The sequence below is a fragment of the Dermacentor andersoni genome, chromosome 3 (assembly GCF_023375885.2).
Source record: "Dermacentor andersoni chromosome 3, qqDerAnde1_hic_scaffold, whole genome shotgun sequence".
Taxonomy (NCBI): Eukaryota; Metazoa; Arthropoda; class Arachnida; order Ixodida; family Ixodidae; genus Dermacentor; species Dermacentor andersoni.
The window spans coordinates 152079133-152092614 of record NC_092816.1 but is presented as its reverse complement, the minus strand read 5'-3'; the positions used below and the strand labels follow the sequence as shown (position 1 = coordinate 152092614).

At 47.6% G+C, this 13482-nt stretch overlaps 1 protein-coding gene and 12 non-coding genes across 13 annotated transcripts; all 13 read right to left on the bottom strand.

Annotated features, from left to right (window-relative positions):
• Positions 1-336: 336 nt before the first annotated feature.
• On the bottom strand, positions 337-1528 carry LOC126530407 (uncharacterized). The gene has a single exon (XM_050177695.3). The coding sequence runs from the start codon at positions 1516-1518 to the stop codon at positions 337-339; it is 1182 nt and encodes a 393-aa protein (XP_050033652.2). The 5' UTR covers positions 1519-1528.
• Positions 1529-1876: 348 nt separating this feature from the next.
• Positions 1877-1948, bottom strand: TRNAA-CGC (transfer RNA alanine (anticodon CGC)). The gene has a single exon. It is a non-coding gene; the product is annotated as a tRNA-Ala (tRNA).
• A 304-nt stretch (positions 1949-2252) lies between these two features.
• Positions 2253-2324, bottom strand: TRNAA-CGC (transfer RNA alanine (anticodon CGC)). The gene has a single exon. It is a non-coding gene; the product is annotated as a tRNA-Ala (tRNA).
• A 305-nt stretch (positions 2325-2629) lies between these two features.
• Positions 2630-2701, bottom strand: TRNAA-CGC (transfer RNA alanine (anticodon CGC)). The gene has a single exon. It is a non-coding gene; the product is annotated as a tRNA-Ala (tRNA).
• A 305-nt stretch (positions 2702-3006) lies between these two features.
• On the bottom strand, positions 3007-3078 carry TRNAA-CGC (transfer RNA alanine (anticodon CGC)). Its single transcript has one exon. It is a non-coding gene; the product is annotated as a tRNA-Ala (tRNA).
• Positions 3079-3380: 302 nt separating this feature from the next.
• Positions 3381-3452, bottom strand: TRNAA-CGC (transfer RNA alanine (anticodon CGC)). Its single transcript has one exon. It is a non-coding gene; the product is annotated as a tRNA-Ala (tRNA).
• Positions 3453-3756: 304 nt separating this feature from the next.
• TRNAA-CGC (transfer RNA alanine (anticodon CGC)) lies at positions 3757-3828 on the bottom strand. Its single transcript has one exon. It is a non-coding gene; the product is annotated as a tRNA-Ala (tRNA).
• A 304-nt stretch (positions 3829-4132) lies between these two features.
• TRNAA-CGC (transfer RNA alanine (anticodon CGC)) lies at positions 4133-4204 on the bottom strand. Its single transcript has one exon. It is a non-coding gene; the product is annotated as a tRNA-Ala (tRNA).
• Positions 4205-4509: 305 nt separating this feature from the next.
• TRNAA-CGC (transfer RNA alanine (anticodon CGC)) lies at positions 4510-4581 on the bottom strand. The gene has a single exon. It is a non-coding gene; the product is annotated as a tRNA-Ala (tRNA).
• A 302-nt stretch (positions 4582-4883) lies between these two features.
• On the bottom strand, positions 4884-4955 carry TRNAA-CGC (transfer RNA alanine (anticodon CGC)). The gene has a single exon. It is a non-coding gene; the product is annotated as a tRNA-Ala (tRNA).
• A 305-nt stretch (positions 4956-5260) lies between these two features.
• On the bottom strand, positions 5261-5332 carry TRNAA-CGC (transfer RNA alanine (anticodon CGC)). Its single transcript has one exon. It is a non-coding gene; the product is annotated as a tRNA-Ala (tRNA).
• A 304-nt stretch (positions 5333-5636) lies between these two features.
• On the bottom strand, positions 5637-5708 carry TRNAA-CGC (transfer RNA alanine (anticodon AGC)). Its single transcript has one exon. It is a non-coding gene; the product is annotated as a tRNA-Ala (tRNA).
• Positions 5709-10989: 5281 nt separating this feature from the next.
• TRNAA-CGC (transfer RNA alanine (anticodon CGC)) lies at positions 10990-11061 on the bottom strand. Its single transcript has one exon. It is a non-coding gene; the product is annotated as a tRNA-Ala (tRNA).
• Positions 11062-13482: the final 2421 nt, after the last annotated feature.

Here is a 13482-nt window from a genome sequence, read left to right as displayed (position 1 = left end):
CAAGGTCATTTTCCATTAAAAGACGGCTTACTTGGTACTGTCGACGCCTTGTAGAAAGGCCCCGCACGTTTAACGTGCCTATGCTAAGTGGCGCGTCAAGTTTTACTGCCATTTCTGAGAATGATCAAACAGGTCGCATGGCACTCACCTTGTTCTGTGAGAGGCTGAAAATTTTGACTGGAAGCTTTTCTATCTTCAGTTGCCATGGGCAAACACACCATGAATGTCTTAGAAAGAAGGAACTGGGGTTCCAGCCCCTTAGCTTGTCCTCGCCCACTTTTAGCATGTGTAGCTTCGGGACCAGGAGGCTGACCCGGGCTTCACTGATCCAGGGGGCTACGTGCCCCCCGGAATATGACGGTCCAGTGGTACGTTGGGCTTTGGCTTGAAGCTCGTGCGGCGCCCTTGGGCCGCTTTAGGGGGTGGCTCGCCGGCAGTGGGCTCGTTTGAGGCCGCGTTCGCTGCTGGTGTTTCCTCGCGTGTTCTCTTCCCTGCACCGTTCTTCAAATCCTTCATGTCGACATCTTCGGATTTCTCCAAAGGCGTTGACTGGCTCTTGATGGGTTTTTTTCCTGAACTGTTGGTCGCACTGGTTTTCGTCGCAGGAGGCACCAAAGGTTGTACAACTTGCTCACCGTTATCCTTTTTCTCTTTGTTTACGTTGGGCGAATGCGACGAAGGGGGCGTTTCCACGTGTTCGGGTTCTCTGGTCTTGCTGGTGGAAACATCCTCAGCTTCCGATTCATCCATTTGTAGCTCTGCGTTGTCGTCCCACGCAGATCGGCCTGTAACCTTCGCATAAGTCTTCACGCACTCTTCCTCAGCGTGAACAAAACGTCTGCACAGCGCGCACCGAGGAACACGACATTCGCGTCGTATGTGGCCAGTCCCTTTACACCGTAGGCAGAGTGGAGCTCTTCCAGCCACTACGACTAGCGTGAGATCACCTGCTACTCGTAGTTGATGTGGGATGTCTTCCTTCGTGTAGCCTGCCTTGAGCTGAAGACTGATAATACGCGTTGTAGAGCCTTTGTCCGATAACCCTTCCGTTCGCCATCCCTCTCGTGCGACTTCGGTGACTTTTCCGTAGGGTGCAAAAGCGGTCCGTATGTCTTCGTCGTCCACATAATGCAGGACCCAATGCAGCTTTAGTCGAACATCCTGGTTGTTTGGATCTACGATGAGACAACGGCGCTCCTTCACGGTCACTTCAGTTGCAGAAAGCAGCCTATTCTTAGCCTCCGTAGTCTTCAGCGTCACCGCCCACACGTGGTTCATTTGGTATGCCCCTAACGCTTCAACGTCAGGGAGCATTGCCAAAGCACCAAGTGCATCACGAATATCTTCTACACGGTAGGGTCTTCCACGAACATCCGCATGAAAAAATACAGTGTTCAAAACAATACGACCGATTGGTAGAGTAGGTAAAATGATTTCATAATCCTGGTTGGCACTGGCTGCATTCCGGTTTCCACGGCTAGACATAGCCGCTGACACCGCCCCAGAGGAGCGAAACATTCCCCGACCGTTCACGGCGGTGGCCGGAAGTGGAATCCACTGAGCTACACCCCCGGAATAATAAAGGGTGTCATGTGTGGATGATTTATTGTTCTTCAAAGCCAGCAGCCGCTAGAAAGTGGAAAAAGCTTCTTTTCGATTAATCTTATTGCTGCACACCTGATGTGCCTGCAGTCATCCTAGCGTTGTCGTTAAAGAAACGGCGCTTGCGAGGACGTGGTTTTATGAAAGGCAGCGCGAGAAATTCGAGTATTACTTACTTATGTGGAAGTGACGTAGCATCGTTTTTTTTAAATAATTGGATTGCTTACTTTGTGTTGCGAAATAAAGTGATAGAAAGTTTAATTTTACACCACACTGGAGGTGCCGGGGTTTGAACCCAGGACTTCTCACATGCGAAGCAAGCGCTCTACCACTGAGCTACACCCCCGGAATGACAAAGGGTGTCATGTGTGGACCATTTATTGTTCTTCAAAGCCAGCAGCCGCTAGGAAGTGGAAAAAGCTTCCTTTCGATAAATCTTATTGCTGCACACCTGATGTGCCTGCAGTCATCCTAGCGTTGTTGTTAAAGAAACGGCGCTTGTGAGGACGTGGATCTGTGAAAGCCAGCGCGAGAAATGCGAGTATTACATATCTATATGGAAGTGACGTAACATCGCTTTTTTTAAATAATTGGATTGCTTACTTCGTGTTGCGAAATAAAGTGATAAAAAGTTTAATTTTACTCCACACTGGAGGTGCCGGGGTTTGAACCCGGGACTTCTCACATGCGAAGCGAGCGCTTTACCACTGAGCTACACCCCCGGAATAATAAAGGGTGTCAGGTGTGGACGATTTATTGTTCTTCAAAACCAGCAGCCGCTAGAAAGTGGAAAAAGCTTCTTTTCGATTAATCTTGTTGCTGCACACCTGATGTGCCTGCAGTCATCCTAGTGTTGTCGTTAAAGAAACGGCGCTTGTGAGGACGTGGATTTGTGAAAGCCAGCGCGAGAAATGCGAGTATTGCTTACTTATGTGGAAGTGACGTGGCACCGTTCTTTTTTAAATAATTGGATTGCTTACTTTGTGTTGCGAAATAAAGTGATAAAAAGTTTAATTTTACACCACACTGGAGGTGCCGGGGTTTGAACCCAGGACTTCTCACATGCGAAGCAAGCGCTCTACCACTGAGCTACACCCCCGGAATAATAAAGGGTGTCATGTGTGGATGATTTATTGTTCTTCAAAGCCAGCAGCCGCTAGGAAGTGGAAAAAGCTTCCTTTCGATTAATCTTATTGCTGGTCACCTGATGTGCCTGCAGTCATCCTAGTGTTGTCGTTAAAGAAACGGCGCTTGTGAGGACGTGGAGTTGTGAAAGCCAGCGCGAGAAATGCGAGTATTACATATTTATATGGAAGTGACGTAGCATCGTTTTTTTTTTAATAATTGGATTGCTCACTTTGTGGTGCGAAATAAAGTGATAAAAAGTTTAATTTCACACCACACTGGAGGTGCCGGGGTTTGAACCCGGGACTTCTCACATGCGAAGCGAGCGCTCTACCACTGAGCTACACCCCCGGAATGACAAAGGGTGTCATGTGTGGATGATTTATTGTTCTTCAAAGCCAGCAGCCGCTAGAAAGTGGAAAAAGCTTCTTTTCGATTAATCTTATTCCTGCACACCTGATGTGCCTGCAGTCATCCTAGCGTTGTCGTTAAACAAACGGCGCTTGCGAGGACGTGGTTTTATGAAAGGCAGCGCGAGAAATTCGAGTATTACTTACTTATGTGGAAGTGACGTAGCATCGCTTTTTAAATAATTGGATTGCTCACTTTGTGTTGCGAAATAAAGTGATAAAAACTTTAATTTCACACCACACTGGAGGTGCCGGGGTTTGAACCCGGGACTTCTCACATGCGAAGCGAGCGCTCTACCACTGACCTACACCCCCGGAATGACAAAGGGTGTCATGTGTGGATGATTTATTGTTCTTCAAAGCCAGCAGCCGCTAGAAAGTGGAAAAAGCTTCTTTTCGATTAATCTTATTGCTGCACACCTGATGTGCCTGCAGTCATCCTAGCGTTGTCGTTAAAGAAACGGCGCTTGCGAGGACGTGGTTTTATGAAAGGCAGCGCGAGAAATTCGAGTATTACTTACTTATGTGGAAGTGACGTAGCATCGTTTTTTTTAAATAATTGGATTGCTTACTTTGTGTTGCGAAATAAAGTGATAGAAAGTTTAATTTTACACCACACTGGAGGTGCCGGGGTTTGAACCCAGGACTTCTCACATGCGAAGCAAGCGCTCTACCACTGAGCTACACCCCCGGAATGACAAAGGGTGTCATGTGTGGACCATTTATTGTTCTTCAAAGCCAGCAGCCGCTAGGAAGTGGAAAAAGCTTCCTTTCGATAAATCTTATTGCTGCACACCTGATGTGCCTGCAGTCATCCTAGCGTTGTCGTTAAAGAAACGGCGCTTGTGAGGACGTGGATCTGTGAAAGCCAGCGCGAGAAATGCGAGTATTACCTATCTATATGGAAGTGACGTAACATCGCTTTTTTTAAATAATTGGATTGCTTACTTCGTGTTGCGAAATAAAGTGATAAAAAGTTTAATTTTACTCCACACTGGAGGTGCCGGGGTTTGAACCCGGGACTTCTCACATGCGAAGCGAGCGCTTTACCACTGAGCTACACCCCCGGAATAATAAAGGGTGTCAGGTGTGGACGATTTATTGTTCTTCAAAACCAGCAGCCGCTAGAAAGTGGAAAAAGCTTCTTTTCGATTAATCTTGTTGCTGCACACCTGATGTGCCTGCAGTCATACTAGCGTTGTCGTTAAAGAAACGGCGCTTGTGAGGACGTGGATTTGTGAAAGCCAGCGCGAGAAATGCGAGTATTGCTTACTTATGTGGAAGCGACGTGGCATCGTTCTTTTTTAAGTAATTGGATTGCTTACTTTGTGTTGCGAAATAAAGTGATAAAAAGTTTAATTTTACACCACACTGGAGGTGCCGGGGTTTGAACCCGGGACTTCTCACATGCGAAGCGAGCGCTCTACCACTGAGCTACACCCCCAGAATAATAAAGGGTGTCATGTGTGGACGATTTATTCTTCAAAACTAGCAGCCGCTAGAAAGTGGAAAAAGCTTCTTTTCGATTAATCTTGTTGCTGCACACCTGATGTGCCTGCAGTCATACTAGCGTTGTCGTTAAAGAAACGCCGCTTGTGAGGACGTGGATTTGTGAAAGGCGGCGCGAGAAATTCGAGTATTACTTACTTATGTGGAAGTGACGTAGCATCGTTTCTTTTTAAATAATTGGATTGCTTACTTCGTGTTGCGAAATAAAGTGATAAAAAGTTTAATTTTACACCACACTGGAGGTGCCGGGGTTTGAACCCGGGACTTCTCAGATGCGAAGCAAGCGCTTTACCACTGAGCTACACCCCCGGAATAACAAAGGGTGTCATGTGTGGATGATTTATTGTTCTTCAAAGCCAGCAGCCGCTAGGAAGTGGAAAAAGCTTCCTTTCGATTAATCTTATTGCTGGTCACCTGATGTGCCTGCAGTCATCCTAGTGTTGTCGTTAAAGAAACGGCGCTTGTGAGGACGTGGAGTTGTGAAAGCCAGCGCGAGAAATGCGAGTATTACATATTTATATGGAAGTGACGTAGCATCGTTTTTTTTTTAATAATTGGATTGCTCACTTTGTGTTGCGAAATAAAGTGATAAAAAGTTTAATTTCACACCACACTGGAGGTGCCGGGGTTTGAACCCGGGACTTCTCACATGCGAAGCGAGCGCTCTACCACTGAGCTACACCCCCGGAATGACAAAGGGTGTCATGTGTGGATGATTTATTGTTCTTCAAAGCCAGCAGCCGCTAGAAAGTGGAAAAAGCTTCTTTTCGATTAATCTTATTGCTGCACACCTGATGTGCCTGCAGTCATCCTAGCGTTGTCGTTAAAGAAACGGCGCTTGCGAGGACGTGGTTTTATGAAAGGCAGCGCGAGAAATTCGAGTATTACTTACTTATGTGGAAGTGACGTAGCATCGTTTTTTTTAAATAATTGGATTGCTTACTTTGTGTTGCGAAATAAAGTGATAGAAAGTTTAATTTTACACCACACTGGAGGTGCCGGGGTTTGAACCCAGGACTTCTCACATGCGAAGCAAGCGCTCTACCACTGAGCTACACCCCCTTTTTTTTTTTTTTTTTTCCTTCTTTATTGCCGACTTCGACGTACTCAATCAAGGTTTACAAAGATAAAACGTGTGGACCACACTTTGGCCAACACGGTATTAAAATCTTTTTAACAACGCTAATTCATCAAATAAGGAGATCCATTGTGGTGGATCAGGCAGCGCTTTGAACGCATCTCTTACACACACAACACTCTCAATGAAGTTTTCCCGAGCCGATCGACCAACAATGTCTCCGTTTTGAAATTGCAATCTAGTTTTCCACATAGCGTGGAGGCTCAGGATCATAATAAGGTCATACGGGACATCCTCGGCGTTATCAAACGGTAAGAAGCGTATTCCATATGGGTCCAGGGGTAACTGTTTTTTCAATGTTCTCTGCAGAACATCCCAGTGAAAGATGGCGTCCCAGCAATCTAAGAATGCATGTTCTATTGTTTCCGGTTTTTTTCATAATAAGCAGTCGGTGCTCCAGGGGATGAAAATACCCTTCTCATGAAGCCAGGTCTTAACGGGAAGTGTGTTTGTGTGCAATTTGAAGAAAAAAGATTTAGCTGACGGCCGTATTGGCATTTTTTTCACCCTCTTTAAAACGTCTTGTCCTGGGCCTCCACGTTGCGGAGAACGGTACAAAGGTGGAGGGAACATCGCGTCCACGAGATCTCTGTATAGTTTTTTCTTGGTAACGGTAGACAGGTATTGCTGTGAAAAACGTACGTTCAACATCTTATATGAACATACCACTTCACGTAGGTAACCAGTCACTGCTCCTGGCATATTATGAACAGTCGAAACAATGAATCCTGGAAGTTGTCTACACAGCCGTACCTGTATCACTGTCCGGAGAAAAGGATCGTTTTGATCCCGTAAAAACACAAAGCGTGAGACGACTTGTCGCAGAAACAAATGAGCTAAACCAAGCCCACCTTTCTTGACCGGGAGGAACAAGTTCATTCGACTCATCCTCTCCCAGGTGGAGGCCCAAATGAAAATGGCGAAAACACGGTGAACTTTTTGTACGCTTACCCTCGCAGCACACAACACATTCATAACGTACCATATCTTAGAAACTAAAAAAAGGTTGCAAACAGTGGCTCTAGAAAACATTGACAATTGTTTTCCTCTCCACCCGTCAGCCTTTTCCTTTGCTTTCGACACTTCATCTAGCCAGTACGATTCAGGTTCACGGTAATTTCCGAGAGGCACACCCAAGTATTGCGTTGGTAACGTCGACCACTTCAGTCGATAAAAGGTCTCCGGCGTGTCTTCCCAACTACCATGCCAGAAGCCGTAACTCTTATCCCAGTTTATCTGGGCTGCAGTTGAGTCACAAAATTTTTCAACCACAGTCGTTGCCTCCTTAATGCTCGCTTTGGTTGTGCAGAAAATCGCGATATCGTCGGCATATGCCAAAATTTTAACGTGTGCTGCCTGCAGCCGATAGCCTGCTATGCGCTCGTTATTTCTGATCGCCAAACAGAGTGGTTCGAGATAAGCAGCAAATAGAAGGGGCGACAGCGGGCATCCTTGCCGCACCGACGAGAGCACGGGAAAGCTATCGGTGAGCTCCCCATTAACAATGATGCGCGTTAAGCATTCTCTGTACGCCATCATGACGCCTTCCGTTATGACTTTGCCAACGTTCGCATGTTCCAGCATGGAGAACAAAGCCTTGTGCGAGACGAGGTCGAAAGCCTTTGCCAAATCGATCTGCATCATCGCGACGTGATCGCCAATCACATCGCAGCACTCAAGCACACTTCGAGCCGTGTGTACATTCGTTGCAATGCTGCGGCCTTTAATGCCACAAGTCTGGTGCGGCCCTACCAATGTCTTAATTACACTTTGCAGTCGTTTGGCCAAAGCTTTCGTGAATATTTTATAGTCGACATTGGCTAGAGTTATCGGACGATATGACCCTGGCAACAAAAGTTTTTCCTCGTCATCACTCTTCGGAATTAGCACGATATGCGAGGTTGTGAATGACAAGGGCAATCTTTTTCGCTCATACGCTTCGCTGATAACTTCGTGAAGAACAGGGGCCAATGCAGACTTGAAGGTTTTATAGAAAGTGGCCCCCTAGCCATCTGGCCCAGGTGCTTTACCGATGGTTAACTCGTCTATTGCGCACTCTATCTCACTCAGGCTAATTGGCAGTTCTAGCCGTGTCCCGACTTCTTCATCGAGCTTTGGCATCAGCGAGAGAAATTCATTCTGGTAGTTGCATTTAGGATTCCGCGGATGAGCTAAAATATTTTTTAAGTGATCGGCGATCCCTTGCTTGATGTCATTTTTGTCGGATGTAATGTGATTGCCTTTAGCTAGCTGGCGGATTTCTTTCCGACAAGCGTACTTTTTCTCGTCTGATAAAGCTCGTTTCGTTGGAGTTTCTCCCGCCCACAACTTCTCAGACCTTGATCTCACAAGTGCTGCTCTGTATTTTTCTGTATCTATCTTTTCTAGTTCAGTTCTCACTTCCTTTAATTCGTTAACATACACACCAGACTCGACACTTTCCATGCTAATAAAAAATTGCAATTGCTGGCGAAGCTTTGTTTCTGCTTGTTTCAGGTTGTGTCGAATGACACTGCTTCTTTCAATGGCCATTGTTTTTACTTTCTGTTTAAATTCTTCCCATTGAATGGCAAAGCTTAATGGCTTGGCTGAAGTCAGGTTTTCTAGTTCCTTCGCTACAGCATCGACAAAAGGATCGTCATTCAACAACTGCGCATTCATTTTCCAGAGATCCCAGTTAAAGGGCCGTTTGCTCTGTCCTTTCCCGAACGTGGCAGTTACCAAGCAGTGATCACTGTATGCTACAGCTTGCACATCATATTCGCAACATAAGGGCACTAGTTCGGCTGACACGTATAATCTATCTAATCGAGCGTGGCTGTCACGTTGGAAGTGGGTAAAACGCGGCCGAGTACCGCCTGCAAAAACACTACCCACATCTTCCAGGTCATAATCATGCACCACTGCGTTAAGAAATTCGGCACTCTTATCACGAACGCGTGAACATTTTGCTCGGTCTTCAGCATAGCAAACACAGTTAAAATCACCCAGCAGTATTACGACCTTGGAACAGTTTACGTACGCTTCAAGACGCTCAAAGAAAGATCGACGGTCCGTTTCAATATTCGGCGCATAGATACAAATAGCACGGTAATCCACATACTCAAAACAGAAATCAGCCACTAAGAGGCGCCCAGTTTCACACGAAAACACTGACTGCATACAAATGCCAAAATTATTTCTTAGGAATATAGCGCAGCCGCCTGATCCACCAACCGCATGACAAACGCACACGTCAAAGTGCGCTCTAAAATTGGACACCATTCTGTCGGTTAGCTCTTGGCTCTCAATTTTCGTTTCTTGGATTCCTACTATATGTAAGTCATTATCCAAGAGGAGACGACTTAGCTGACATTGCCGTCTTCTTGCACTGAGCCCTCGTACATTTAACGTTGCTACACGTAGCATTCCTTCGAAATTAACCGCCATGACTACACGGTAGAATGGTGCCCATCACAAGTACACAAGTATGAGCGCTCATGAAGGTGCGCCGGCAACCACGTGGAATGCCTCTAAAGGAGACGCCGCTCGACCTTCCGGAAAGGGCACTCAAGTGCAACTTGAGCCCCCCTTCCTGGCAAGGTTCTGAAAAACTAGCGCTCAGGATGACGGCCATTGCACTCACCAACCCCCCAACCCCACTCGAACTAGACAGCACGGAATTACGGAGGCGGTTTACCCGCCTGCCGTGGATCGACCGTAACGTTCGGCCGAAGCTTCAAGGTCGACCTCCTTATACCTGTCGCTTTGGGCGGTGGCTCGTCGCCGCCGCTGCCGTCCTGTTTCGCCGTCCGGCTAACGGTCTGGTTGTGGGGCCGTTTTCCCGTCGGTTGGGTAGTTGGGCCGGTAAGGGTGTCCATGCCTTCAGGTTCAACGAGGGAGGAGGTCACCTCCGCATCAGGTGGGGTTTTCTCTTCAGCATTCGGCATGGCCGCGGTGCCCTCTGCAGTCGCTTGTTGGTGTCCTGTGAAGACAGCCTGAGCGACTTGTTTCTCCTCCTGTTCAAGCCGCACCGCCGGCTTTGCCACGACGTCAGCTGCTTCACCCGCCGCGGTCGACGTGTCCTCCATGTCCGCCTCGTCCATGAGTAGGGCGGAGTTGTCCTCATTGCCCACGGGTCCGGTGACGCTAGCGTACGTGCGCTCGCACTGGCTATCCTCATGACCGAAGCGTCGGCAGGCACCACACCGTGGAATGCGGCACTCGCGACGAATGTGGCCCGTGCCGCGGCAGCGTAGGCAGAGAGGAGCTCTGCCCGGCACAACCACGAGAGCCACTTCCCCGGCGACGCTCACCTGATGCGGAAGGTCGTCGAGCTTTACGCCCGGCTTCAACTTCAGCGTAACCAGCCTTGTTGAGTTCTTATCAGTCACGCCGTGAACCCGCCAGCGCTCGCGGACTACGTCGGTGACCTTTCCAAACGGCGCGAAGGCAAAACGTACGTCCTCGTCAGGAACGCTGGGCAGCAGCCAATGCACTTTCAGGCGTACGTCCTGGTTGGCGGGGTCGATGACGAGACACCGGCCCTTCTTGACCTGCAGCTCTCCAACGCTGACGATCTTTTTCACCGCGTCGCTGTCCTTGAAGGTCACGGCCCACACATGGCTCATACGGTAGGCCCCGAGAGCAGCCACTTCCGGCAGGAGCGATAACTGGGCGAGCGCGTCGCGGAAATCTTCCACCCGGTATGGGCGGGCCCTGATATCACAGTGTAGAAAAACGGTATTCAAAACAAAACGCCCTGTTGGCAGACTAGGCAAAACAACTTGATACTCCTCGTCCGAGGCAGAAATCCTGGTACCGCGGCCCGTCTGGGCCGCTGAAGCCGCTCCTACGGAGCCCATGATTTACGCGTCCGTCACGCTCGGTGGCCGGAAGTGGAATCACTGAGCTACACCCCCGGAATAATAAAGGGTGTCATGTGTGGATGATTTATTGTTCTTCAAAGACAGCAGCCGCTAGGAAGTGGAAAAAGCTTCCTTTCGATTAATCTTATTGCTGGTCACCTGATGTGCCTGCAGTCATCCTAGCGTTGTCGTTAAAGAAACGGCGCTTGTGAGGACGTGGAGTTGTGAAAGCCAGCGCGAGAAATGCGAGTATACATATCTATATGGAAGTGACGTAGCATCGTTTTTTTTTTAATAATTGGATTGCTTACTTTGTGTTGCGAAATAAAGTGATAAAAAGTTTAATTTCACACCACACTGGAGGTGCCGGGGTTTGAACCCGGGACTTCTCACATGCGAAGCGAGCGCTCTACCACTGAGCTACACCCCCCCCCTTTTTTTTTTTTTTCTTTATTGCCGTTTTGGACGCATAACACAAAGTAACATTATAAAACACTTCAGCCACACTTGGGCTGACGCGAGTGGTGCTAAAATCTTTTCAATTGGACTAATTCATCAAGTAGTGGTATCCACTCTGGTGGATCAGTCCGTGCCCTGAAACATTCTCGAAGATAAAGAACACTTTCGATGAAGTTTTCACGTGTGGTACTGGTATTTATGTCTGCATGTCGCACCTGCATTCGCGTTTTCCACAGACTGTGGAGGCCAAGGAGCATGATTAAGTCGTAGGGCACTTCTTCACTATCAACTGGTAAGTACCGGATGCCGTAAGGATTTAAAGGGAGTTCCTTTTTAATCGTCCTCTGAAGGACATCCCAGTAAAAAATGGGATCCCAACATTCTAGGAAGACATGTTCCACTGTCTCGGGCTTCCTGCATAACAAGCAGTTTGTTGTCCATGGCACGAATAGCCCTTTATCATGCAGCCAGGTTTTAACAGGCAGCGTACCGGAATGCAGTTTAAAAAAAAAGGTTTTGACAACTGGTCTAACGGGCATGTTCTTAATTCTTTTTAAAATATCTTGCCCTGGGCCTCCAAAGTGTGGTGTCCGATAAATGGGCACCGGCAACATCACGTCAACCAACGCTTTGTACAGCTTTTTCTTATTGACATTGCATAGGTACTCAGGGCTGAAACGTACTTCCAACATCTTGTACGACAGAACAACCTCGCGCAAGTATCCTGTCACGGCAAAACACATGTTATCACAGGAGACCAGCCTTCCAGGGAGCAGTCTCTGTAGGCGTACTTGCATAACAGTTCTTAGAAAGGGATCACTTTGATCACGCAAAAACATAAATCGCGAGACCACTTGACGCAAAAAAAGATGCGCCAGGCCAAGGCCTCCGCTTTTAACGGAAACAAACAGGTTAGTTCGCCTGGTTCTTTCCCAGGTGGACGCCCAAACAAAAACAGCAAAAACACGATGCATTTTTTGAATAGCTGTTCGGGTCGCACACAGCACATTCATGACATACCAGAGCTTCGAAATCAAAAAGGCATTACAGATAGAGGCACGGGAAAACATTGATAGCTGTCTTCCTTGCCACGCGACCGCTTTCTCTTTCATTCTCGAAGTTTCTTCTTTCCAGTACGAGCTGGGATCCCGATAACAATCCAGAGGTACTCCTAGATACCGCGTTGGCAAGGTGGACCATCGAAGCCGAGAAAAACAACCCGGTGTTACGTCCCATTCGCCATGCCAAAAACCGGAACTTTTTCCCCAATTGATCTGACTTCCAGTCTGAGCGCAGAATTTTTCAATCACAATTGTCGCTTCACAGATGCTCTGTCTATCAGCGCAAAAAACCGCTATATCGTCAGCATACGCGAGTACTTTCACGTGTGATGACTGCAGTCTGTAACCTGAAATTCGGTCAGAGTTGATAATTGCCAGGCATAGTGGCTCTAAATACACTGCGAAAAGCAAGGGGGAAAGCGGGCATCCCTGTCTTACTGAAGAACGTACAGCAAGTTTGTCAGTGAGATCGCCATTAACTATAATGCGGGTCGTACAGTTCTTGTAGGCTATTTTTACGCCCTCTACTATAATGTCACCTAGTTTGGAGTGTTCCAGGATGGAAAAAAGGATTTCGTGGGAGACGCGGTCAAAGGCTTTCGCCAAGTCGAGCTGCATCATTGCTATCTGACCGCCAACTGCATCGACACATTCTAATACGTTGCGTGCGACATGTATATTTGTAGCGATGCTACGGCCTTTAATTCCACACGTCTGATGAGACCCTACCAATTTCGTGATCACAGACTGCAGTCTTTTTGCTAGAACCTTCATAAATACTTTGTAGTCGACGTTGGTGAGACTAATCGGTCGATATGACCCCACCAACAGTCGTTCTTCCGGATCATCAGTCTTGGGAATTAGAACTATGTGGGACGTATTGAAAGACAATGGAACCTGTTTGCGCTCATAAGCCTCAGTTATCACATGGAGCATGCACTGTGCAACAGGAAGCTTAAAGGTTTTATAAAAGGCCGCACTTAGCCCATCTGGTCCAGGAGCTTTCCCAGATGGTAGGTCGTCTATTGCTTTTTCTATCTCCTGTAAAGTTATAGGCAGTTCAAGACGTTCCTTAATTTCATCATCTAGTCTTGGCACCAGCCTCAAGAAGTCTACATGGAAGCCTTCTATGGTCTCGAGCTTATTGCTAAGAAGTTCTGTGAAATGTTCGGCTATAGCACACTGAATGTCTCTCGCATCTTCCGAAGTCCGGCCGTCAATTTGGATGCTCCTAATTTCTTTCTGGCAAGCGTATCTTTTCTCGTCTGATAGCGCTCGTTTTGTCGGCGTTTCGCCAGCCCACAATTTTTCAGACCTTGCGCGTATGACGG

Coding starts and splice junctions, on each gene's coding strand:
- LOC126530407 (XM_050177695.3), bottom strand. CDS start 1,518: ATGTTTCGCTCCTCTGGGGCGGTGTCAGCGGCTATGTCTAGCCGTGGA.